Here is a 27,658-nt window from a genome sequence, read left to right on the forward strand (position 1 = left end):
ACGCAGAAGGATCCGACTGCATAACACCTTGTTTCTCTAGCGCAGGCAAGGAAGACTCAGCGATTTTGGCTACAGGATGACCTCCTCGTAACAAAAGGGGGACGCATCTTCGTGCCGCGATGGGGAAGCCTTCGTCGAGAACTACTTAAGGAGTGCCATGATATATTATGGGCCGACCATCCTGGTCAGGAGCAGGCCTTAGCACTCCTTGAGCGCGGCTACTATTGACCACAGATGAGAGACGACGTTGAGGGGTATGTGCGGACATGCCTCATCTACCAGCAAGATAAGGGGACAAATCAGAAGGCTGCCGGTCTCATTGAGCCTCCACCAATTTCAGAACGTCCTTGGGATAACATCTTTATAAACTTTATTGTTAGTCTGCCAAAGGTAGAGGGTCTCAATTCTATTTTGGTCGTGGTGGATCGTTTCTCAAAGTATGCCACCTTTATCTCAGCTTCCAAGGAGTGCCCTGCAGAGAAGACTGTAGAGTTGTTCATAAAGCATGTGGTGAAGCACTGAGGCATACCAAAGAGCATTATGAGTCATCGCGATGCTCACTTCACGGGCAAGTTCTGGCGTGAAGTATTTTAGCTACTTGGCTCTGATTTGCTGTTTTCAACAAGCTTCCATCCCCAAACAGATGGGCAGACAGAGCACATCAACGAGATACTGGAGCAGTACCTTAGGCACTTTGTTAGTGCCAATCAAAAAAATTGGGTGAAGCTCCTTGATGTGGCACATTTTTGTTATAATCTACAAAAGAGCGAGTCTTCAGGCCACAATCTGTTTGAGATAGTCACGGGGCAGCAACCACTGACCCCGCACACTCTTGCCGCACAAGAAAATGGAAGGCCATCCTTCGCCTACCAGTTTGTTCGCGACTGGCAAGAGCAGAATGAGTTGGTGAAGGCGTTCTTACACAAAGCAGCAAAGAGAATGAAGAAGTGGGCGGACAAACACTGTCAGTCCGCAAGGTTCCAAGTTGGAGACCAGGTGTTGGTGAAGTTATATCCTGGTCGCACATGCATCTTCCGCGGGCGGCACCGCGGACTACTCAGAAAGTATGAGGGACCCTTCACCATCATAAAGAAGGTGGGCAAGTTGGCATACAAGCTGGAGTTGCCCCCAGACTTCAAGGTGCACCCGGTGTTCCACGTGTGCAACCTCAAGCAGTTCCATCTAGATGATGGAGACCCGGAACATAGTGTGCCACAATGCGCTCCCATCATGTAGAGGGCCCCGACAGCACAACGGGCCGAGAAGCAACTCAGCCAAATCCTTCGCCACAAGGTCAACTACTTGGGGCAAGCGAAGAAATATTTGGTGCAATAAGAGGAAACAACAGAACCAACGTGGGAGCCTACATTCCGAATGAACAGCCGTTACTCGGCTAAAGTTAGGGCTTACCACAAAACAGATGACGCCGAGGACGAAGCATGATTTGAAGGGGGAGCATGTTCCCTTGCGACTTACAATGTATAGTTGCGCTTAGAGTCTATTTTGCTTTTGTTGAGTTTGATGTAAGCTACCCGGTTCAGGTAAATCAATACCCCGAAGGGGCAGCCTGTATACTTGAATTGTAATAGCCTGCGGGCAAAATTGTGAATGAAGTAAATGCGTTGAGCTTTCTTTTGTTCACCCTCGTTGTGATTGTTTCTTGTGATTGCAATTTCTCTCCCTCAATTCTCTCTTACTCTCTTGCACTCTGATTACAAGCTTCCGCGATCAGCAAGCGAGCTGACAAGTAGGCTTGCGGCAGTGAGGAGGAACCGTCGCGTCGTGCTGCCCCATTGAAGGAAATAGGCCCATGACACAAGCATTGTGTTGTATATTTATCGAAGCTCGATCCACATGTGTGCAGTCAAACCAAAAACAGGACGTTTGAACCTTTCAAACATATAGTTACGCATCTGGGGAGCTTGTGCTTGGCACACAACAATCTGTCCTCACCAAAAAGTATGAACCATTTCTAATTGAAAATGGTCCCTAATGTAATTGAGCTATTAATCAATTCATATAGTAATCAATTTATTCTGTCAAAGGATAACATATATTATCGCGTTGTACTTGTGAGAATACATGATTGTTTGTCACACATGCCCTCATGTGTTGTACGTTCCAACTTTCCCAAGATATGTGTTGTGGGTTCCAACTTACTGAAGTTGACCCCGCCTACCTTTGCTGAATCTCCTTTTGCAGGTCAAGGTAGTGGTTGTCCCCAAATTATATTTTTAAAAAAATTCAAGTTTTTTTCCAGAGGGTGTTTGAGAGCCTCGGACCTCAGATCCAAGGATCTGAGGTGGTGTAGAGTACACTGATGTGTCACAGCCCCCACACCAAGATCTGAGGCTTAGATTTACGATCTGGGATCCCTCACATAGAGCCAGTTCTCATATCATGAATCTGAAATTCTTTTTTTTTGTGTGTGTTTGGGAGTGGGTGGGGGGGGGGGGGGGGGGGGATAGCCTCGGATTTGAGTTTTGAGTATTTCAAGCACAACCTCAGTATCTGAAACTGCAATATGATTAAAAATTTTTGTTGAAAACAGTATTTTGATCATGAGTGTAACATGCAGGTTGTTCAAGAGCTTCAAAAATCAATGCCCACATAAAACCAAAATTTCATGGTCCAAAAAATACCCTTTCATTTTTTGAACAAATTCTGCAGTTGGGACACTATAGTCCGTTATAGTAGAAATGATGGCACCAGGTTTCTTTGGCTAGCAAACTATATACGCTGGATTTGTGACTGTTGCTGGATATTTGTGAATATTTGTAACAAACCAACTTAACTGTAGAATATACAGATTAATCTGACAACCTTTTGCAGGCATACACACAAAACTCATTTGGGAATTAATAGAAGGGAAAGATCTGTTGAAGTTGGCAACAGATTTTTGTTGAGACTGATACTAAAAAACATCAGGAGGCAAAGGCAGTTAATGTATTTTCAGTGTGTAATTTTGCCAATTTCACCACTTGCTCTTGTTACTATTAGAGATTTCATTCATCTTTATCCACTACTCTAGCTATTTGGAATACGGTAGCTTAAATTTGTCTTCATGTAACGTATGGGAAAAAAAAAACTTTGCCTGACTATATTCAGATAGAGCTACTTGTAGAGTGAAGATGATAAACTAGGAAAAAGAAGAAGTGGATCTGCTGCAATCAACTTAATCGATACGCCCTCTTAAATGAATCTAAGGTGTTGGAAAGAAGCATGGCTACCGTCATTGGACCAACGCCTCCAGGCACAGGGGTTATTGCTGAGACCAATCCTAGCGCTTCTTCATAGCAAACGTCTCCAATCATGCGGTAGCCCCTCTCACTGCTGGGATCCTGTTTGACATGCATAAACGGCCGTAGCCATGTAGTTAAACTGCTTTCCTAAACTCTACCCAAGGAAAGTTTGAAATGACAAACAGCCAGCAACTCTCCAGACAGAGCTGCATAATCTAACCTGCAAAGACCTATTGCTCACACATGAACGAGCTTACCTTCACTGGGTTCATCCCAACATCAATTACAACCGCACCAGCTTTTAGCCATTTTCTGCTCACCAAGTTAGCTACTCCTGCAGCAGAGACCACAATATCGGCTTCACGTGTGATTTCTTCTGGATTTTGAGTGAACGCATGCACAATGCTAACTGTAGCATGGTGCCGCTGCCAACAGAAAGCACTAGCGTTTCAAATTAAGCAGAGAGAGAGAGAGAGAGAGAGAGAGAGAGGTAACCTGCAATAGCAAGAACATGGGCAAGCCAACAACATTGCTTCTTCCAATCACAACTGCTTTTTTCCCCATGATTTCAATGCCTGATCGAAGCAACAACTCAATGCAACCTTTTGGAGTGCATGGAATAAAGAGTGGCTCTCTACCTCTCATGGCAAGATGACCCATGTTCAGGGGATGGAAGCCATCAACATCTTTCTCTATTCTAATAGCACTCAAGATGTTCTCTTCATTCATATGCTGCAATATATCAGGTGCAAGTTTGAGGATATAAGAAACGAGGCATCAGGTTATGAGTTGAACCCTTCTCAAATCCATTCAAAATATTACAAGAAATGTATGAATATCGTTCAGTTGGAGGCACAAACTCACCTGTGCTTCTAAAGATATCATGATACAGAAACATGCATAGGGAAATTCTTGACATTTCAAATATAATCACCAAAGTGTTGAATATTCAATAAGAGAGTTCAACATTAGAGATAAGTTCCTCAACAAGACATCCAATTAAAAGTGAGCAGCAATGGGCAGGATTTTCACAAGGGTGTACTGAGTTAAAGAACCTGGATGTCCATGATTCAATTTTGTTGACCATTCATGGGGGAAATCGGGGATACCATATGGTGAATGGGCAGGTTCCTAGAGGCATCCAATAATATTTCCCAACATCCTCCATAAATAATGGTCACCAAACAATATAAGAGAGAATATAGCCACGAAGACAATTTCAACGGGCCTCTGCAGAAGAAGAGATATCATTTAACTGTTAACTCCTCTCTCTTCTAAACTTGGCCTGACATGGACGGCTGTGAAACCTTGAAAGGTTCAGTAAGCTCAGTGCTTGAATACATGTGACTATTGTGATTCAAGTGAACGACCAAAAGTATGTATCAAAGTAAACAGAAGCAAGCCAGAATACACAATCAGATATTACTCCTTTTTCTTTTTTCTTTTCGGCATGTATTAAATGCTGATAAGTTAGCATGATAATTGAGATTTCTTTTTCTCACTTTTTCTCCTGGAAAAGTTGACAACAGGTTAGTTTACATTAATTATTGATTCCTAACAGCTCCCCTTTGTGCATAGGAAATAATTGGGCATTGCCTTTTCAATAGCACAAGTACAGGTCTGGTGCGCATAACTCCAACCGGGATTTTCTTATCCGCTTCAGAACAACCGAGATTTTCATTATATTATCAGCTGCCACAAAATCAATACATTAGTCCTCCCTTCCCCGTCTTAACGGATGGATTTAAAGATCTCTTCCTCCTCCAGATGCGGGATAGCAAGCAATAGAACGAGTCAACCGATCGGTCCTAGTTCTTCCTGTTCCGCTTCCCTTTCCCCACTTCCAATTGCTTTCATTCAATGGATGAGAATAAATTGGAGAAAGGTTACTTATACGAGCATGGGAGAACGGAGAGGGGGAATGATACTGGGATGCTACCGGATCTTCTTTGGGAAGATAGAACCATGTCAGCAAACACTTACTCCTTCCTATGAAAAGGCCTCTACTTCCATTCAAGTCAAGTGCAAGTACAAATAGCATTTCCTGCTGCAGTTTGAGCAGCAAATGGGGTACCCCTTCTTGTGCCCTTGAATCCAAAGGTACCCACGGAGGACCAAGAAACGACCCGACTTTGAAACTGTTCCCCTGTTTGTTGCATTTCCTCGGGAAGAAGGTGAGGCCAAATTCTGGTAGTCATTCAAAAAGCCTAGGCTCCGGATGAACATTCCACCTCTTTCTTATTTTCGCATTCGTTCCAATTTCTTTAATAAAGAAAAAGAGAGAGAATGAAGTGAGCAATGTAGGCTTGCGCAGCAGAGACGTCAAAAGGAGTTGTGCAGCCTTGCGTAGCAGTAGCATATGCATAACCATTTTCAGGAAAATTTGGTCATGTAGATCTTCTATTTCGCCGGAATTCGTTGATTGCTCCGTACAAATTTACAATGGAAAAACTCTTGTTCGTTGTAAGATCACTGAAGGAAAGGTTGGTCATAAATTTGGAGAGTTTGCTTCTACATGGAAACGAAGACCTTCGAGAACAAATATTGGACCGGGAAGAAGAGGGAAAAAGTAAAGTCAAAGCGCCATATGGCACGAAAAAGGAAAAGACACATCAAACGAGTCAAAGGACTGAAAACTCAAATCACCTAAACACCCTAACTTTGCAAGATGACGAAGACTTTGAATAGGCCCTCCGTAAAAGGAGAAGGAAGCCTGGAATGCCAACATATCTAATTCACCCGACACAATAGTACCCATCTTGGGATCGTCCAGTGCCACTGAATGGGTAAGTCGCCAAATATATTGGCTGCGCCCGAGAAGTCATGAATCGATTGACAAGTCTAATCCCAATATCTTGATTTTCCATTTCTTATTATGATCCAATCCATGACCCATTGCAACAAGCAGAGTTTTTCTTTGTCAAAGGTCAAATCTATAAGGAATTGGCTTATGAGACTAGCAGGACCATGGATGTTGAATCCAGCTGCTTGTCTTCCGGATATATATATCATAAGCAGCTATATAATAAATACAGTAATATATTCAGCAGCAAGTAAATTCGTTGTGGCCAAACAGGAAGAGCAGAAAAAGGTAACAGCATTTGGCCACCTACAAACTGCGGAAATGCTGAAAGAATGGATGAAGGTATACTTAATTAACTATATCTATCAAGAAGTGCATGAAAGTGATAGTTTTGCAGTCACCTTGTTGAAAAGCTTGGTGGGTGAACCTGCTCTAAATTTTAGGCCATCTTTCTTCGAAATTGCAGTACGACTAATTACTTTGAGAATATCTATTCATTGCCAGAACCAACCTGAGGTAGAGGAAGCTGCACAAGAACACCATGCACCGACGGATCATCATTGAAACTTGATACAACACTGAAAACTTTTTGTTCTGTACAATCTTCATGCAATTCTGCTGCAAACGATCTGATTCCAACTTCATCACAAGCCTTTATCTTATTATGTACATAAGTTTCAGAGTCCTTTCTTGAGCCAACTAAAACTACTGCTAAACCAGGAACTTTACCAATAGACCCCTTAATTTTGCGCACTTCATCGGCTATTTCTGACCTTATTTCCTCAGCAATTAAACTGCCATTGATCACCCTGGTAGTGAGCTCACAAGCCACTGCATACAGTCAATCAAGATTTTTTTATGTCAGGTGAATCAAGAAGAATGAACAGAAGCCATCATTAATTCCTAGACACTTGGAAGAAAAGAAAATTAAAAGCAAGAAAGGACAACCTTAGATCATCCAAATAACCAGAAAAATATTTCATTGCAAAGAAAACAAGCAGACAATACAAAAGAAAGAAAAGGTAATCGGTATCAATCTCCTTCCTAGAACAAGCATCATTCACAGAGTGTTTGCCTTGAGAGCAAAAAGTTGTACGAGCATTTTCCTATTAACTAGATTGAAATCATGGTCTAGGCCGGCAAGGGTGTAAGAACCATAGTTGACCTCATCAAAGAGGTTCATGGAACATTATGAAGGAAAAATGAGCTTGATTCCGCACAAACAAATGGATATGGATCAAGCAGTCTGCAGAGCTGCCCTTACATTGTGCACGGAAGTCTGTCACAGGGTCCTCATTCAAGAATGCCTCAAGCTCCTGGGAGTTGCAATTGCGAGCTGCGATAAGATGTGCAATGAAGCAGAAGAAACACATGAAGACCTACTTATATCTCCTGCTCAGAGGCCAGTTAAATTTGGAAAAAGGTCTGAGCCCAATGACAAGTTGAGAGGTCAATTAGGAGTTTTTTTGTTTTTTATTCTAAATGTTCATCAACGCCATTCATCACAATTGAGCCAATACCAATGAAGACCATATTTGTGAAAGAGTCGAGAAAATGTAACTATATCAAAGCAGATTGAAAACATATGCTCAAATAAAGATATGAAAAGCTAGAAGTAACGCAAAGAGAGGAAATGCATCATGAACGGATAACTGCACTAGTTTTTAATGTTCAGTCAAGAAGAGGCGAATGAATAGATGTGCAATCAAGCAGGAGATGGAGAAAGCATCGATCAAATTATTAACACATCACTAAGAATACTTTTGTTTGTAACCAAAATTAGACGATGAGAAGCTCCCCGCCATCCAGAAAAATATGAGTGGAGGAAAATGCGCTAATAAGAAATATGGGCTCACAAAGAAGGTTAAGAAAGGAAACAGAGTGGGGAGAGGAGAAAATGAAGGCGAACAAATCAGCAAGCCAAGGGAAGGAACAACAACCACAAGAACAACCTCTGAGAGAGAGAGAGAGGGTTTTGCCTACCATCATCGTGACGTTGGGAAGAAGAAGCTGGCACATCATTATGACAAGGCATCCATATGTCAGGAAGATCCAAACAAAGAAGCGGTGGAACAGTAGAAGCCTTGCGAGTGGTCATCCTGATTATGGGCTCGGCTGCGGCTCTTCTTGCTCCGGAAAAGGCAGCCTGAATCATCGTCGACATCGTCGTCTTCTTCTCCCTCTTGATATTTCTTGGAAGGTGACGACACCGTCACTCAAGCTTTAGCTTAAACACAAACATTTTCGATGCACGCAATAGTGCTTTGTCTTCGAAGACCACCAGTGAAGCCCTTGACATGAACATTACAGATACAGATCAGGATAAATATTCCGTACTAAGGAAGGTGAGAAATTTCGAAAAGCTATCTTTTTTTTGTCATCATATTTCTTCATAAATTACATAATGTGATCCGCAAACATGGTTTTGATTTAGTAGGAAAAAGGTTTTCGAACCGTGTGATTGTGTCTAAATGAGCCAAAAATCGTGGTCTTACAAAAGGAAGGCACTATCCAGAGTCCGAATGTTAGCAAACAAGAACAAACCATGCTGAACACGTCTGGTCAGATTGAGTCGATATTGCTTGCGTCCATGCTTTCCGACCCAATTTTCTGTACCAACTATTTGCCCTACAAACCAGATAAGAGACAGAATTTAGAGGGCGAGGAGTATTTATATTTTATTTTCTATCCTTTTTGTTTTGTTTTATTTTACGCGACTTAACATAAACTGATAAACAGATGCAAATGCAATCCTTTGAGCAAGGTCAAAGGTGGTCCCCCCTCTTCTGTAAATAAAGTAAAAGAAAGGGAGGAAAGGATAATGGAGTTGGGGTGTCAACGGGTAAGGTTTGGTTCGAACCCAGGTAGAACCAGATTTGAGATGATGGTACCGGGTCTGAACCTGAGTCTAATCAGACCCACCATAAGAGAAACCATACCATGATCCCGACCCGGATTCTAATGGGGTCTTCTTATTTATGACCAAACCCTGACCCTGTAGGTTCTGATATGGGTTAGGTCCAGGTCAAACCCAACCCATTCACACCCTTAGAATGGAGGGGGCCACGGCCAAGTAACTGAATAAGCAGGTTCTTGATGAAAAGGCTGCATGTTACACTTCTTGTACCGACCGATGAATTATTTTGGTTAGGGTGGGGATGTGAGCCTTTGTAATTGATCGAGGCCTTTGACGTGAGTAACCGAGGATGCCCCCAATCTTTTGTTCAGAGGCCAAACTTTTTTTTTTAATAGGCAAGCTAGGATTAGGCAGACCCCTACCAGATATCTCTTAAGCCCTATGTTGCAGAGGGATTCGAACCTAAGCCTTGAGCTTGGCACAGGACCCCGCTTACACATGGGATACCACCTCGGTGGTTCAGACTTCAGAGGCCAAACTTGACTCTGCCTCTAAGGGCGAGTTTGAATCAAGCGACCCACCCGAGCGAGGACTGACCGGTAGTGTTTGATACGGAGGAATCAACTGGTTCAGCCGTCCCTTTGTATTTAAAGTGGGCGGAAGGGAATCAGTCAAGTCACACCCAACTCACATGTCCTACACAAATGCCACCTGGTGTGTCCAGTGAGCCAAACACCCCTTAAATGATTCAGGTTGCGCAACGAAAGTGGTGGTGGTGGTTTCTATTTCGTGGGCACGTGGCCGACTAGTACAGTCGCATGGTGGTCACGCAATACTAATCATCCACCCCCACAATTGAGTTGCACTCCTTTCTAATGAGAGGGCATCTGATCTTTCCCAAAGAAGAAGCCGCAGCTTTACTACAAGATTTTTTTTGTCACAAGAGGACAACGCCCACTAACACCGAGTCGGGCAGTTACTGTCCACAAATAAAATCAGATTTACCCATTTTAAAACGAGAAACAACAAATAAAAACCAACGTAGTCTTCCTTCTGCAAAATGTACACGATCAGGGATCTTTTGGAAAGTAAAAAGATGAGTAGGTACAAACTATGACCCATTTTAGACTATATTTCATTATCATAACATGGTTCATCCGACAAGGAAAGGAGGGCTGCACTCATCACTTTTTCATCATTCTAAGATTATAACATGGTTCAATGATAATTAAAACGATATAAATCCAGCTCGTTTCATCCTGAGCAAAATTCCGATGAGCTCATGAAAAACCACCGATTGCTGGTTAAATTTTGCAGCAACTCCATTCAGAAAAACCGGTAGTATCACCCGGGTTCTGATATATGTTAGAGCCTAGACACTGTCTTCAGTACAGTTGCCATGTGAATCCTCCAGCTTCATGCAATCATGCCTAGCAACTACTGTTGAAGTGTGCAATGACCCAGAAAGATACAAATTAACAATAAGATTACAATTTATAGTGCCATTTCCACTTGGAGAGAGGCCAGCTCATCAGCCTCATTGGACGAGCGTGTAGCTATTCTAAGTGTGACCGGCATGGCCATAGCAGGTACAGGTGACACTGGGACTTGGTTGGATGCTTGTAGGAGCTCTTCTTCCAGAACTGCTCCATCAAGTTCTTCAAGTTCTGATTCTAGCTCATCCTGGTTCAATAAAATCAAAATCACGTTAATGGTTTGTTAAAATTCTTGTGCCTTTCTAAGGGGTTGTCTTGCTTTCATGAAGGCACATGTTGACTAACAGAGAGCTTAATCAAACACTATATTACTAGCATAAAAGAGGAAATAGTAAACTGACTAATCAACCCTACCATAGTGGCCAACAGCTCCATGAAATTGGGACAATCAGCACTAAGAATGTGATGAATGAAAAGACTGAAATTCACATTAATGAAACAACTCTCTCTCTCTCTCTCTCTCTCTCTCTCTCTCTCTCTCTCTCTCTCTCTCTCTCTGGGATCTTAACCAAGCTGTGGGATTTGATGGATCAATAGAAGTATTACATAAACATTATCATACCATGCAATTAAAGATGCAGGATGTTGTACCTCATCAATATCTGCAGCTGCACCAATTGGCGCTGCCAGAGCCTCTTGAATATGCTTCATATTCTCTGTGTGCTCATTCACTTCTTCGATGGTCTTGTCAATATCATTGACATTCCTATAGTAACACCATAAAAATGTGAAGGTACCATTGTATGATTGTATCAGCATTCGGAAGAAAGAAACAAAGTACTACAGTACTCGAATTTGTGTCCAGCAAACAGCAATAATGAAAGACCCACAAGTGCAACATGATAGAAAAGACAAAGTTGGGATGCCACTTAAACAAGGCAGCAAATATAAACCTTAGAGAGGTACATCAAGCATTCAGTTAGTCATCCTAATTGTACAGGAGGACTCTGTTCACTGCATTTCTTATGGTTGTCTGAATAACACTTGACCATCAACATGCAGAAACTACTTGACTGGCAGTTCCACTTTTTTATTAATTTAAGCCAGTTTCCCATCAAATCCCCTAAACTTAGCATAGTAGAATGTGGATTTTTGCATAGAATATAAACAATCACCACTTTAGGAAGCAAAATGAACCAAAGAATAATAACTCATATAATAATCAAATTAGAAACATTCAGACGCTTAGCATGGAATAATTCTGTACTTCCCTATTCTAATATCTCCTAGCCAATCACAATTAGATATGACTGATTTATTATCTAGGTCAATCTGGCAGCAGTACACTAGTATAACAATTCACACCCACCATGAGGTATTCAAACTAACCGAGAGGCAGCATGCTTAGGGGGGTGCACAATGTTAATACACATCGTATTGGCAGATTCTCCTAATTTTTAATAGATGTAAAAAATAGCAAAAAATGTTTTTTTAAGATTATTTTTAAATTATTTTAATGATTTTAACACGTGTCATGTTATGATTGATACATAATATTTTTTTATTTTTTTGGGCCAATACAGAACTATTCAGCTGAGTATCGGTATCGGCCGATACAGCTGAATTGATAGCCCAACGATTACCGATACTGACAACATTGGGGATGCATTAGATTGCCTTGTTCATGCATAATCTATGTAGTCAAAAGCCCCGACTAGGCACCGACTAAGGCGCCTAGTCCGCGACTAAGCTGCCTCCGCCTAGGCATGAGGGCAGTTTAGTTATTTATTATTCATATATAATTATATGTATGTGCGTGTATTTGTGTGGTTTGTTCTGTGAAATCTTGAAAACATGCTTAGTTATTATATGTATATGTGTGTGTGTGTTACTTTGCTTTTCGGATTTTTTCTGTGAAACATTGAAAGCATGCACAATTAATTTTAATTGATTATGTTTTTTATATATGTGTGTGTTACATTGTTTTTGATGATTTTTTCTATAAAAGCCTGAAAGCATGTTTAGCATTATAAATCATGTAATACAACAACAAACAACAACAACAACTATGCCTTCATCCCAAAACAATTGGGGTCGGCGATATGAACCAAAAAAGAAAATCATTCTGGGTCTTCCACATGAATCCTTCTCCTCCAATCATTTCTATCCAATGCCATGTCCTCGGTGAGGTTCAAAGCATTCATATCCTTTCCTATCACCTCCATCCATGTCTTCCTAGGCCTACCCCGACCTCTTTTAACTAATATATTTTCCCATTTCTCCATCCTTCTAATTGGAGCATCATTAGGCCTTCGCCGAATATGTCCAAACCACCATAAACGATTCTCTCTCATCTTATTTTCAATGGGTGCAACGCCTACCTTCTTACGTATCTCCTCGTTCCGAATCTTATCTTTTATTGTATTTTCACACATCCATCTCAGCATACGCATCTCAGCTACACTCATTTTTTGAATATGATGTCTCTTGGCAGCCCAACATTCCGTACCATATAGTAAAGCGGGCCTAATAGTCGTCCTATAAAACTTTCCCTTCAACCGCAATGGTATTCTACGATCGCACAACACTCCAGTTGCACTTTTCCATTTCATCCACCCAACCTTTATCCTATGATTTACATCTCCATCAATTTCTCCATACTTTTGAATGATAGATCCCAAATATTTGAAACAATTATCCATCGGTATTTCTTGCTCACCAAGCTTCACTACACTCCCATCACTACTTCGTTGCTTACTAAACTGACATTCCATGTATTCTGTCTTACTCTTACTCAACTTAAAACCTCTTGCTTCCAATGTCTGTCTCCATAATTCTAACTTAGCATTAACCCCAGCTCTAGACTCATCAATCAAAACAATATCATCAGCAAACAACATACACCATGGCACATTTTCTTGAATTGATCTCGTAAGCTCATCCATCACTATAGCAAATAGGAAAGGGCTTAAAGCAGATCCTTGATGTAACCCAACCGTTATAGGAAAATTGGTCGTCACCCCTCCACAAGTGCGGACATTATAAATCATGTAATATGTTACTTATATATGTATGCGTTATTATGTTTATGTGAAAGGTTGAAAGCATATTTTGTTGATTATACGTTATGAATAATTGAATATATATATATATATGTATATTTGTGTGTGTACAAATATATATATGTATATATTCTGGTTATGTATACTAATATATTTTATGAAAGCATGTGTAATTTTGCACTTGTGTAATGAAATCATCTTATTAGTAAAAGAATTAAACATATTTTCATGTATATTTTGTGTACTTTTTTTTATATTTAATTGGGGTACCGACTAGTCCGCCTAGTCTTTTTAGGGGTCTACCGACTAGGAACCTCCTAGCACTTTTGACTACACAGTGCATAATAGAGGCTTTCAATTATGCCAGTAGGGAAGAAAGTCTTGTTTTTCCATTGAAAAAAGGGAAGAAGATATTGGCTGCAAAAATAACAGAAACATGATATAGTGAAATTTATATATGTGCCATGCACAAATATTGCATACACAAATTGAGACCACATATTGCATCAATGAGCCACACCACATGTTGATTCTTTGTAAAGTTCCTTCGTGGAGGGCCCACTGGAAGGGCTTATGTTAAGATGTATGTATACAATGTATATATAATGTATACATGCATTATATATAATGTATATATATTACTTATCAGTGTAATAGGTAAATATCCTCTAGGGGCATTTTTGTCTTTCCTTTGTGTAATAGGTTCTGTCCTCTAGGGACAGATTTTCCTTTTTTGTTTATCTTTATTTTTGTGTTATCTTTATCCCAAAGACCAAGGATATTAAGGCCTTTTGCTCTTAAGAGTCGTTGGAAACATTCCAACGGCTATAAATTTAGCCATTGAGATGCTTTCAACAACCCTATGGGAGCTCCTTTTGGCTCTTCCTTTGTGTATATAAGGGACCTCTTGTCCCCATGTTATGTAATGCTTCTCTTCAACATTTATGCTCAATAAAGATGAATATTTTTTATGTTTTGTTCTTTTCTATTTACTTTTTTAATGGTTTATATGCACTTAATACTTGTGTTGTCGCCCCTTGTTGGCTATTGTATTGTCCCATAGTGGACTTGTGCTTGTGTACATTGTGATTGTGATCTTGTAAGCCCTTAGTGGCATTGGTTTGTACTTATACACTTTTGTGATTGTGATCTTGTAAGCCTTTAGTGGCATTGTTTTTGTATTTTATGCTATTTCATAACATGGTATCAGAGCTTGAAAATTCTTCTTGGCATTTCTGCCTCTTTTGGGCCTTGGTATTCTTTGGTTCGAATTTGTGCTTCGTGAAGGATTTATGATCATCGTGTGGCTAGAATTCAAGGAAAATCTAGACCCGATATGTATCTTATATCTTTAAGTATTTCTTGTGTTATCTATTTCATGCATTATGCATGTGGAAGCACTTATTTTCTTTATCTTTAAAAAAACTATATATATATATATATATATATGTTTGTTTTTTTATTAAGACAAAAAAATAATTTTATTTATTTTTAATTATCATTGGACTTGTTTTTATAAGGTTTATTTGTTTAATATTAAGAAATTAGACATATGTATGTTTTTTGAAATCATGTTTGAATCTTAATTTTTCAAACCTTGCTTTATTTGATAATATATGTATATAATCTTGTATGCTTGAAAATGTATTGTTGGCATTTAGATGCTTTATTTGAAAATATCAAATCATGTTTGTATTTATTATTGACCATTGTTTTGTTCTCTTTTGAAAAATTCTCATATATTTTAAAATAATGGTGTTGTGTGTATTTTACAAGTATGATCTTATGAAATTTTGCCTAAACTTGTGTTTAATTTTTCTCTTTACTCTTGGTGTATTAAAAGTAGCATATGAAGTGTTAAAAATTATGATATGAATAAATAATTTTTATATTGATATTTGATCCTTGTGCACTTATGATTGCCTTACATGATGAATAAGATTGTTTATTCATGCATAAGATATTGAGCATAATTTCTTATGGTAAGTCATTCACTTTAATAAATGTTTTTTATGGTCCATTTGTGGGACAATAATTATGATATTAGATGTTTCTCTTGTAGATCCTTTTTGTGGTACTTATGATTATGTTACTTTATTAGTTTCATGGCATGTTTTGCATGAGATTTAAATATTGTGTTTCATATTTAGTTTTTAATAAAATATTAAGTTAGGATCATGAGAAAAAAATTTGTGTTTGCTTTTTATAGGTGTTATATGTGTTTCCCTCATAGTTTACTTTAGTACTTGTCCAAACTCTGTTACCTCGTATGTTTTCTCTTATTATGCCTTTTATCTAAGTGTCATTATATGTAAACAAGAGATGTTTATTCACACCTTCGTGTGTGTTTTTTGCCCATTAATGACATTCTTGTTATACTCTTGTTTTAGTCGTTGATACACTTGTTTTAAGTGTCATTATATATATACAAGAGATGTGTTTCAATGTGGTGATTTATGTACCCCATTGGTTATACTCTTGATCTAGTCGTTGATAGACTCGTTTATGCTCAACATTTATGCTCAATAAAGATGAATATTTTTTATGTTTTGTTCTTTTCTATTTACTTTTTTAATGGTTTATATGCACTTAATACTTGTGTTGTCGCCCCTTGTTGGCTATTGTATTGTCCCATAGTGGACTTGTGCTTGTGTACATTGTGATTGTGATCTTGTAAGCCCTTAGTGGCATTGGTTTGTACTTATACACTTTTGTGATTGTGATCTTGTAAGCCTTTAGTGGCATTGTTTTTGTATTTTATGCTATTTCATAACATGGTATCAGAGCTTGAAAATTCTTCTTGGCATTTCTGCCTCTTTTGGGCCTTGGTATTCTTTGGTTCGAATTTGTGCTTCGTGAAGGATTTATGATCATCGTGTGGCTAGAATTCAAGGAAAATCTAGACCCGATATGTATCTTATATCTTTAAGTATTTCTTGTGTTATCTATTTCATGCATTATGCATGTGGAAGCACTTATTTTCTTTATCTTTAAAAAAACTATATATATATATATATATATGTTTGTTTTTTTATTAAGACAAAAAAATAATTTTATTTATTTTTAATTATCATTGGACTTGTTTTTATAAGGTTTATTTGTTTAATATTAAGAAATTAGACATATGTATGTTTTTTGAAATCATGTTTGAATCTTAATTTTTCAAACCTTGCTTTATTTGATAATATATGTATATAATCTTGTATGCTTGAAAATGTATTGTTGGCATTTAGATGCTTTATTTGAAAATATCAAATCATGTTTGTATTTATTATTGACCATTGTTTTGTTCTCTTTTGAAAAATTCTCATATATTTTAAAATAATGGTGTTGTGTGTATTTTACAAGTATGATCTTATGAAATTTTGCCTAAACTTGTGTTTAATTTTTCTCTTTACTCTTGGTGTATTAAAAGTAGCATATGAAGTGTTAAAAATTATGATATGAATAAATAATTTTTATATTGATATTTGATCCTTGTGCACTTATGATTGCCTTACATGATGAATAAGATTGTTTATTCATGCATAAGATATTGAGCATAATTTCTTATGGTAAGTCATTCACTTTAATAAATGTTTTTTATGGTCCATTTGTGGGACAATAATTATGATATTAGATGTTTCTCTTGTAGATCCTTTTTGTGGTACTTATGATTATGTTACTTTATTAGTTTCATGGCATGTTTTGCATGAGATTTAAATATTGTGTTTCATATTTAGTTTTTAATAAAATATTAAGTTAGGATCATGAGAAAAAAATTTGTGTTTGCTTTTTATAGGTGTTATATGTGTTTCCCTCATAGTTTACTTTAGTACTTGTCCAAACTCTGTTACCTCGTATGTTTTCTCTTATTATGCCTTTTATCTAAGTGTCATTATATGTAAACAAGAGATGTTTATTCACACCTTCGTGTGTGTTTTTTGCCCATTAATGACATTCTTGTTATACTCTTGTTTTAGTCGTTGATACACTTGTTTTAAGTGTCATTATATATATACAAGAGATGTGTTTCAATGTGGTGATTTATGTACCCCATTGGTTATACTCTTGATCTAGTCGTTGATAGACTCGTTTATGCTCAACATTTATGCTCAATAAAGATGAATATTTTTTATGTTTTGTTCTTTTCTATTTACTTTTTTAATGGTTTATATGCACTTAATACTTGTGTTGTCGCCCCTTGTTGGCTATTGTATTGTCCCATAGTGGACTTGTGCTTGTGTACATTGTGATTGTGATCTTGTAAGCCCTTAGTGGCATTGGTTTGTACTTATACACTTTTGTGATTGTGATCTTGTAAGCCTTTAGTGGCATTGTTTTTGTATTTTATGCTATTTCATAACATGGTATCAGAGCTTGAAAATTCTTCTTGGCATTTCTGCCTCTTTTGGGCCTTGGTATTCTTTGGTTCGAATTTGTGCTTCGTGAAGGATTTATGATCATCGTGTGGCTAGAATTCAAGGAAAATCTAGACCCGATATGTATCTTATATCTTTAAGTATTTCTTGTGTTATCTATTTCATGCATTATGCATGTGGAAGCACTTATTTTCTTTATCTTTAAAAAAACTATATATATATATATATGTTTGTTTTTTTATTAAGACAAAAAAATAATTTTATTTATTTTTAATTATCATTGGACTTGTTTTTATAAGGTTTATTTGTTTAATATTAAGAAATTAGACATATGTATGTTTTTTGAAATCATGTTTGAATCTTAATTTTTCAAACCTTGCTTTATTTGATAATATATGTATATAATCTTGTATGCTTGAAAATGTATTGTTGGCATTTAGATGCTTTATTTGAAAATATCAAATCATGTTTGTATTTATTATTGACCATTGTTTTGTTCTCTTTTGAAAAATTCTCATATATTTTAAAATAATGGTGTTGTGTGTATTTTACAAGTATGATCTTATGAAATTTTGCCTAAACTTGTGTTTAATTTTTCTCTTTACTCTTGGTGTATTAAAAGTAGCATATGAAGTGTTAAAAATTATGATATGAATAAATAATTTTTATATTGATATTTGATCCTTGTGCACTTATGATTGCCTTACATGATGAATAAGATTGTTTATTCATGCATAAGATATTGAGCATAATTTCTTATGGTAAGTCATTCACTTTAATAAATGTTTTTTATGGTCCATTTGTGGGACAATAATTATGATATTAGATGTTTCTCTTGTAGATCCTTTTTGTGGTACTTATGATTATGTTACTTTATTAGTTTCATGGCATGTTTTGCATGAGATTTAAATATTGTGTTTCATATTTAGTTTTTAATAAAATATTAAGTTGAGGATCATGAGAAAAAAATTTGTGTTTGCTTTTTATAGGTGTTATATGTGTTTCCCTCATAGTTTACTTTAGTACTTGTCCAAACTCTGTTACCTCGTATGTTTTCTCTTATTATGCCTTTTATCTAAGTGTCATTATATGTAAACAAGAGATGTTTATTCACACCTTCGTGTGTGTTTTTTGCCCATTAATGACATTCTTGTTATACTCTTGTTTTAGTCGTTGATACACTTGTTTTAAGTGTCATTATATATATACAAGAGATGTGTTTCAATGTGGTGATTTATGTACCCCATTGGTTATACTCTTGATCTAGTCGTTGATAGACTCGTTTATGCTCAACATTTATGCTCAATAAAGATGAATATTTTTTATGTTTTGTTCTTTTCTATTTACTTTTTTAATGGTTTATATGCACTTAATACTTGTGTTGTCGCCCCTTGTTGGCTATTGTATTGTCCCATAGTGGACTTGTGCTTGTGTACATTGTGATTGTGATCTTGTAAGCCCTTAGTGGCATTGGTTTGTACTTATACACTTTTGTGATTGTGATCTTGTAAGCCTTTAGTGGCATTGTTTTTGTATTTTATGCTATTTCATAACATGGTATCAGAGCTTGAAAATTCTTCTTGGCATTTCTGCCTCTTTTGGGCCTTGGTATTCTTTGGTTCGAATTTGTGCTTCGTGAAGGATTTATGATCATCGTGTGGCTAGAATTCAAGGAAAATCTAGACCCGATATGTATCTTATATCTTTAAGTATTTCTTGTGTTATCTATTTCATGCATTATGCATGTGGAAGCACTTATTTTCTTTATCTTTAAAAAAACTCTATATATATATATATGTTTGTTTTTTTATTAAGACAAAAAAATAATTTTATTTATTTTTAATTATCATTGGACTTGTTTTTATAAGGTTTATTTGTTTAATATTAAGAAATTAGACATATGTATGTTTTTTGAAATCATGTTTGAATCTTAATTTTTCAAACCTTGCTTTATTTGATAATATATGTATATAATCTTGTATGCTTGAAAATGTATTGTTGGCATTTAGATGCTTTATTTGAAAATATCAAATCATGTTTGTATTTATTATTGACCATTGTTTTGTTCTCTTTTGAAAAATTCTCATATATTTTAAAATAATGGTGTTGTGTGTATTTTACAAGTATGATCTTATGAAATTTTGCCTAAACTTGTGTTTAATTTTTCTCTTTACTCTTGGTGTATTAAAAGTAGCATATGAAGTGTTAAAAATTATGATATGAATAAATAATTTTTATATTGATATTTGATCCTTGTGCACTTATGATTGCCTTACATGATGAATAAGATTGTTTATTCATGCATAAGATATTGAGCATAATTTCTTATGGTAAGTCATTCACTTTAATAAATGTTTTTTATGGTCCATTTGTGGGACAATAATTATGATATTAGATGTTTCTCTTGTAGATCCTTTTTGTGGTACTTATGATTATGTTACTTTATTAGTTTCATGGCATGTTTTGCATGAGATTTAAATATTGTGTTTCATATTTAGTTTTTAATAAAATATTAAGTTGAGGATCATGAGAAAAAAATTTGTGTTTGCTTTTTATAGGTGTTATATGTGTTTCCCTCATAGTTTACTTTAGTACTTGTCCAAACTCTGTTACCTCGTATGTTTTCTCTTATTATGCCTTTTATCTAAGTGTCATTATATGTAAACAAGAGATGTTTATTCACACCTTCGTGTGTGTTTTTTGCCCATTAATGACATTCTTGTTATACTCTTGTTTTAGTCGTTGATACACTTGTTTTAAGTGTCATTATATATATACAAGAGATGTGTTTCAATGTGGTGATTTATGTACCCCATTGGTTATACTCTTGATCTAGTCGTTGATAGACTCGTTTTGAGTGTCATTATATGTAGACAAGAGATGTTTATTCACACCCTCGTGTGTGTTTTTAGCCCATTAATGACATTCTTGTTATATTCTTGCTCTAGTCGTTGATACACTTGTTTTTAGTGTCATTATATGTAGACAAGAAATATTTATTCACACTTTTTTGTGATTTTTTAGTCTTTTAGTGGCATGATGATTAGGCTCTTGTTCTATTGGCTGATAGACTTGATTTTTGAAGTTTGGAGGCCTAGTAAGGTTATTGCTTGTGATGGTCAAACTATTGTTGAGGTTTGTAAAATACACTTCTTGATATTTGTGAGAATTTAAATCTCTTCATATTTTTCGCAAATTTGTGTTGATTTGCAAATATCATTCTCTTTGTTATATGAGATTTTTAAAATTTCTTCTTGAAATTTCTAAACTTTTACTACTTATTTTTCCTTGTATGGAAGATGTTTATAGATAAAAATTTCAAGCATTTTTGCATACTTGTGATGTTTAATAAAAATCTTATTCTTTAAATTGTGTACCCCTTTGTGATTTCTTTTGTTTCTTAAGTACACACTAGTGTGTTGTCCACTATATATTAGACACTTTGGTTTATAATCGAAGGCTACTTGATTCTTTACATTAAATTCATGCATTTTATTGATAAAAATAGTTATATTTTTATTATCATTTTATGTGCATTAAATATGCTTTAATTGCATGTTAGATATATGTGTGTGTTTTATATTAATTATCTTGTTCACATTATTGCATGCACGAATTTAATTAGCTCCTCTTTTTATTGAGGTCTCTTTTTGAATTGTTATTTGAAATGTTTAAGATATTATTCATCTCTTCTTGATGATTTATATGTCCTTTAATGATCACATCTTCTTATGTTTTCTTAAAAAATATGTTGTTTTTGAGTTTATGGCTTGATTTCATAAAAAATGATCATTGACCAATACTCCTTTTATCCTTAATGATTATCCAATGTTTCTAAAAATTATTACTACTTTGTTTAAAAGTTCTGTTTTTGTTTTAAAAATATATTGTCTTTAAAACTTTATAACTATTGGGTTAGGATATTTTCCTTGTGTACTTGGAACCTTTTGGTTTGTTCTTTCTTTACAGGTTTTTAAAGATGTGATGGATTGATAAAGGAATACCTTTGATGCATTATGGAGATAACCGATGAAGGCGTTTGGGGATGATCACCAATAAAGACATTTGAAGACTTATATTTGCAAAATTCTCTGATATGTCATAAAGATAGAGATTTTTCTTGAAGACTTGGATTTTTTCCATTGGTTCTTTTTTGTATTTCCAAACTTTCGGTATAACTCACCGCAAGTTTGAGGGGGGGGGGGGAGGGGTGTTAAGATATATGTATATAATGTATATATAATGTATACATACATTATATAAATATTCTTTTATCATTGTAATATATATATATATATATATATTTATTTATCACTGTAATAGGCAAATACCCTCTAGGGGTATTTTCATCTTTCTTTTGTGTAATAGGTTCTACCCTCTAGGGATAGATTTTCCTTTTTCTTTATTTTTAATTTTTTGTCTTTATCCCAAAGACCAAGGATATTAAGGTCTTTTGCTCTTAACAGTCGTTGAAAGCATCCCAACGGCTATATTTATAGTCGTTGGGAGCTCCTAATGACTCTATGAGAGCACCCTTTTAGCTCTTCCTTTGTGTATATAAGGAACCTGATGTCACCATGTTATGTAATGCTTTTTCTTAAGCATTTATGCTCAATAAAGATGAATATATTTTATGTTTTGTGGTTTTTTATTTAGTTCTTTAATATTTTATATGCACTTAGTGCTTGTGTTGTTGCCCCTTGTTAGCTATTGTATTGTCCCATAGTGGACTTGTGCACATTGTGATTGCGATCTTGTAAGCCCTTAGTAACATTGGTTTGTCCTTATGCACTTTTATGATTGTGATGTTGTAAGCCCTTAGTGGCATTGTTTTTGTATTTTCCATTATTTCATTACAGCTTATAAGCAGTTGTCTTGAAAGTACCAGACCTTTTACATTAAGTTTCTTGACTTTGCAGAGATCTTACAAGGGACCAAATAAGTTCCAAAAGCTTGTTTCAAGACCCACACTAAAATGCATTTGTGGCCAACACTACATGATACTTCACATGCAAAATTTCAAAAGCTTTACTCGTCTAAAAATGATGGATCAGTTGACCTGATGGCGCATTAATCAACCAAATTTGAACAGAGTTGTGCACTTATGATTTATTCGGGATTTGGCTCATAGATCATAACAAAATGTGGAGATACTTCAGCATTGATAAGCTTTCACCAATTCTTTCTTGCCTAATGAAAAATCCAGCTGCTAAGGTTCTTGCCTACTCTTTCTGAAAATTAAGTGTTGTACAATGTACATATCGTAAATCAGACTAAAAGATTGAACCAAGATTGAAAAATGGTGGTAGTTTACCATTACGTATGATCAGTGTCAGACTTTCAGCAGTATTGGCCTTCACTAAATCTTCATAAGTTCATATCATTAATAAAATACCTTTTATGACCCAAAGACCAAATAACGTTTCATAGGATACAAGTCACTTGAAATGCTCTCATTCGACACATCCAGGTTCAAGGAACATTGTTTACATCAGCCACTGGGTGGATCTTGTTTCTACAGTCTAAATATATCGTTACATCTACTTACAGTATGATTTCATCAATAATTCACTAAAGAAACTCATTGTGCATTTTTGGCATATATACAAAGGAAAAAACTAGGAATATGACAAACGATATGTGCAATTCTGCAGTGCAAATAAGTGGTTCACAAATAACATGAAGTTGCCTCTCACTATTAGCTTACATAGATTGTTGAATGAATTTCATTGCTAGTGCACCTTTCTTCAAAGCATCCACAGTGTCAGTTGTTGCCCTTGCACCCTCTAACATAATTATCTGCATAAATCCAAAAGATGAATGCAATTTCAAAGCCCCAGACATTTATCTAGACAAAATTAGCTACACGAACTGATAATAGCCTAGATAAAGTTACTCCTTCAGAAAATCTGTATCTAAACCATACTTATCAGTATAGAGTCTATAGACAGTGTGGCATCATATTAGCTACATGAACTGATACAATTACTCCTTCAGAAAATCTGTATCTAAACCATACTTATCAGTATAGAGTCTATAGACAGTGTGCCATCATATTAGCTACATGAACTGATACAATTACTCCTTCAGAAAATCTGTATCTAGATTCTAAACCATACTTATCAGTATAGAGTCTATAGACGACACCTGATCATGTATTCGCAATTGGAAGTTTCCAAGTTGATCTATTTGTGCTTCATATAGCTTCTTTTTTTTCAAACATTGAATTGCAGCTGCAAGGAAAAAAAGCATTCCTATGAAATTTTGCATAGGGGCAAAAATTTGTCAAATACTGAACAGAAGGCATGCTGTCATATGAAATTTTGATTTTGAAAACAGGAAAAAATCTCTTGAGGACTGAACAGAAGGCATGCTGCCGTAGAGTATATAAAGTATAGAAGGCTGCAAACCAACCTGTTCAGAAGAACAGCATACAAAGGATGTAGTATCTGAATAAGTGAAAAATTAAAGGCATTCCAAGTTGAATACAGTATTTGGACAAGACGTAACAAATTAGAAGACATTTCAACTTGAATTTGATCCTGGCAAAGGAGGTCACACCTCCTCAGATTAAACTTACAGAAGGAACATTAAGTTCTCTCTCTCTTAACATAGGCACTGAGCTCAATTCCCATGTTTGCCTATCTTGAAGAAAAGAATAATCTTTTCCCAAATGATGGCACACTGGAATCAACTTGTCGCATGTAAGTATGAAAGACATTAGGTTTAAGTGGGAAATTTTCCAAACTACTTCGAATACTCATAGATGGTAAGAACTTGATAAGATCCAAAATGCATAAATTTAGCTACCCATGCACAAGTGTGATGATAGAAATCCTATGCATCCAACAGCATGCACAATTAGTAGGACCCATACTGATACATCTAATAGAAGAAATCATCTGTTTGAACCCAAAAAAGGAAACAAGAAGGTTGAAAAGACTAGCAAACTGATTAAATCTGCACGATGCTACACAAAATTTCTTATAGTTCAGTTAACCAAATAACAACACAAGCCTCCAAAATCCCCAATACCTAAGATAAAAAAAGGCAAAGCAAGTACCTCTTTTATTCTTTGATCTAGTGAAGTCCCTGGCTTTCTCAATTTCAGATGAAACTTTCTTTTGGAGAACTTTCTCTTTCTTTTCCAACAGGTCTAGTGTCTGTGAAGAATATCCACCAAGAACATTTATGGGTCAGAAAAGGAAGAATACTCTTGTCCAAAACAAAGTATTATGTATCCAATGAACAAAGTAAATGTTCATATTTTCCCTGCATATTGGCCATTTTCACGACGTAGTCAATCCTTAAATACAGGGAAAAAGGTTTATAATTAGTAAACGAACAAAGGAACATTACTAACCGCTATGTTACTAATTAGTAATTACTAAATGAACAAAGTAATATTAACATAGGTAATGTTGATATTTCCTCTGCATATTGACCATGTTCACGGCACAACAATATAGGACGGTTTTTCTAGCTAATTGCCTATGTGGTGTTAATGTTCGTATCAGAGTACGAAGAATGAAGCGGTTGTTTACAGTTAGTAAGACGAAAGTGTATTGGTGTGCGCTTTGAATTTTCATCTAACCAATAAGATGAATGTTTCCTAGGTATGTGCCGTGAATGTTTCATTGGAAAACCAGTAAGATGCTTTCAGTTAGCTTCGACTGATGCAGTTACCAAGAGATCACGTCATTCTCCTGTACTGTTTGTGCTGGCCTGCATTCTTTCTAACCTTCTCACTGTTTTTCTTCCAACACAAGACATAGAGAAATCGTTTTTTCCTATCTTTTCCTCGAAATAAAAAGAGGAATACGCTAAAAATACACAACAAGCAACGAGAAGACTGTCGCACAGTTCATTTTTCTTCCCCTCCGCCCCTTAAGACGATAACTCTGAAGAACGCATTTGAAGCAGAGTAAAAGCACTTACTTGCCACGGACACAGAAAAAGAAAAAAAAACTAGATTCCAGTAGACAAAATTCAGGACTAGTGGCCGTTGTGGGTGATTGATAAATCAATCAGAGGAACATTGTCTGTCTTGTTCAGAGTGAGAATGACGACGTCAATGAAAATTGTTAAACTAAAATTACCGCAGTAAAAGAGGAGGGAGGGAGAAGGGGGTGGCTTTAGCCAAAGCCCATATGCTTATATACAACGATGAATGTAAGCGAGATTAACCAAGGGAAAGAGGAAAGGAGGTGAGTGATTACCTCGTTGAGTTTATCTAAAGAGGAGAGAGTTGAAGGAGCCTCCTCCTTCGATGGTTTCTTGAACAGTCGGTTGAACATCTTATTATTCTTCTTCCTCCTCCTCCTCCTCCTATTTGGGGGCGTTTGATGGCGGGCGAGAAAAGTCGGTGGAGGAAAAACAAGAAGCAATTGCGTAAGAAAGGCGGCTCCCTATTTCCTGTTTGGTGACGGAGAAGCGCACAACTCCAACTCTAGCAGCACTTTTGGTGTTGGGATGGAATTACACGTAGGTACGCTCACCTAAACACTCTCTCTCTCTCTCTCTCCCTCTCTGCATTATCAAGGGTGTGTGGGCTACCCTATGTTTTGAGTTGTCATGAAGTTGCAAGAAATTAAGCAGAGGCTTAAGAGATGGAACAAATCTCGATGTGGATTCATTAAGGACCGTATTGAGGTCACTCTCTCTAATTTGGAAGACATACAATGTAGAATTGTCCGGGGTCAAATATCTATGATGAAGCAATATCTCATGCTAAAAAGTGAGCTACATGGTTTATTTAATGGAAGAAGGTCTACGGCGTCAAAAATCTAGATATAGATGGATTAAAGGAGATAGGAACACTGCCTATTTCCATGCTCGTTTGAAGAATACCCTGTGCAAGTGTGCAATTCATTTTATTGAGAATGGAGATGGTCAGAGATCTGAAGATACACAAGCTACTATAAGCCTTGCCACTCAATATTTTGCCAAGTTATTTACTGAGGACCAATTTAGCTTGACCATTTTTATGGGATCGAGACTCAAAGGGTTAGAAATGTGGAAAATGAGGATCTTCTCATCCCAGTCGAAGATGAAGAGATTAAAGAGGCAGCTTTTGCTATGGGAGCAGAGAGTGCATCTTGTCACAACATTATTTTTTTGCATTTCCTGTCTCGCACGGAGACTGAGCTTGGGGAGCTATTTGGGTTGTGCGGCACACAACTTGCCTTACAGGCGAGAAGTTATGAAAAGAATCGTGAATATGTACACTTCAAGGAGAGAAAAGAGAAACAAAATATAAGTATTGAATCACTGGCATTACTACAATCTATGCATGATTATAGGGTTTATTATGGATTGTTTGTTTACCTTTGAAATTATGCATAGTAGGATATTTATCCTAAATGTATCATATAATCGTGACTGAGTTATAAAATTTGTGAAATGTGTATGCCTATGCATTATGATTACATGATTGAAACTTGTATCTAAACATGGACTTGTGTATAACTCTTGTGTTTAGATTTTATCCATGTTTATGTCATTTGGTGTATCTTACTGGGGTCGTGGATTAATGTCCCCTACTTTAACATTTTTTTGGTGTGATGACAGGTTGCTCAGTGGCGTCAGACAAATTATCACTGTTCTCTTTCTTGGGGAATCTAGCTTAATTTTAGATATTTTTATATTAAGTTGAATTTTTATTGAGACTTTTAACTGAATTTATTTTGATACTGGTTTGAATTAATTTCGTGAATTAAGTTCTTTAAATCCAGTGTGTGTAGTTGTTTTTATTATAACCCGCTCAAAGTTTAAATCAATTTTAAATCTACTATTCCGCTGGGTTTGCAAAAGATAAGTTAAAAAAAAAAATCTTTAAAATTACTGACAAAATTTTGGGGTGTTATAATTGTATGCGAACTCTGTCAATGCTACATG

General features: G+C 36.2%; 2 protein-coding genes across 6 annotated transcripts; both read right to left on the reverse strand.

The window, feature by feature from the left end:
* Positions 1-3,162: 3,162 nt before the first annotated feature.
* On the reverse strand, positions 3,163-8,676 carry LOC149844337 (bifunctional protein FolD 1, mitochondrial-like). Of its 4 annotated transcripts, XM_090002149.1 has the most exons (7): positions 8,590-8,675; positions 8,029-8,336; positions 6,557-6,876; positions 3,881-3,974; positions 3,738-3,817; positions 3,500-3,667; positions 3,163-3,341 (listed from the first exon to the last, which is right to left on the reverse strand). In XM_090002149.1, the coding sequence occupies exons 2-7, from the start codon at positions 8,207-8,209 to the stop codon at positions 3,171-3,173; spliced, it is 1,014 nt and encodes a 337-aa protein (XP_089858275.1). In that variant the 5' UTR covers positions 8,210-8,336; positions 8,590-8,675; the 3' UTR covers positions 3,163-3,170. The 4 variants fall into 4 exon arrangements, with proteins under 4 accessions (XP_089858275.1, XP_089858274.1, XP_089858273.1 ...); XM_090002148.1 differs by having other exon boundaries at positions 3,738-3,974; positions 8,029-8,313; positions 8,541-8,676; XM_090002147.1 differs by having other exon boundaries at positions 3,738-3,974; positions 8,541-8,676.
* Positions 8,677-10,232: 1,556 nt separating this feature from the next.
* On the reverse strand, positions 10,233-26,273 carry LOC149844338 (vacuolar protein sorting-associated protein 32 homolog 2-like). 2 transcript variants are annotated; one of them, XM_090000511.1, is made up of 6 exons: positions 25,981-26,255; positions 24,825-24,924; positions 23,909-23,994; positions 23,469-23,560; positions 10,990-11,104; positions 10,233-10,585 (listed from the first exon to the last, which is right to left on the reverse strand). In XM_090000511.1, the coding sequence occupies exons 1-6, from the start codon at positions 26,056-26,058 to the stop codon at positions 10,397-10,399; spliced, it is 660 nt and encodes a 219-aa protein (XP_089856637.1). In that variant the 5' UTR covers positions 26,059-26,255; the 3' UTR covers positions 10,233-10,396. The 2 variants fall into 2 exon arrangements, with proteins under 2 accessions (XP_089856637.1, XP_089856638.1); XM_090000512.1 differs by having other exon boundaries at positions 10,443-10,585; positions 10,961-11,104; positions 25,981-26,273.
* Between the last annotated feature and the right edge of the window lie 1,385 nt (positions 26,274-27,658).

The sequence above is a fragment of the Nuphar pumila genome, chromosome 3 (genome assembly GCF_984573655.1).
Source record: "Nuphar pumila chromosome 3, dmNupPumi1.hap1.1, whole genome shotgun sequence".
NCBI classification, from domain to species: Eukaryota; Viridiplantae; Streptophyta; class Magnoliopsida; order Nymphaeales; family Nymphaeaceae; genus Nuphar; species Nuphar pumila.

Bases quoted from the DNA above. Each gene is read 5' to 3' on its own strand.
- LOC149844338 (XM_090000511.1), bottom strand. From the start codon at position 26,058: ATGTTCAACCGACTGTTCAAGAAACCATCGAAGGAGGAGGCTCCTTCA. The intron at 23,561-23,908 runs GTGTCGTCTATA...GGATTTATGCAG, and splicing joins AATTGCGAATACATGATCAG to ATAATTATGTTAGAGGGTGC. The intron at 10,586-10,989 runs GTACAACATCCT...TTATTGAACCAG, and splicing joins CAGCTGCAGATATTGATGAG to GATGAGCTAGAATCAGAACT.
- LOC149844337 (XM_090002148.1), bottom strand. From the start codon at position 8,209: ATGTCGACGATGATTCAGGCTGCCTTTTCCGGAGCAAGAAGAGCCGCA. The intron at 6,877-8,028 runs GTAGGCAAAACC...GACTGTATGCAG, and splicing joins TTCCCAACGTCACGATGATG to TGGCTTGTGAGCTCACTACC. The intron at 3,342-3,499 runs GTAAGCTCGTTC...CATGTCAAACAG, and splicing joins TTGGGATGAACCCAGTGAAG to GATCCCAGCAGTGAGAGGGG.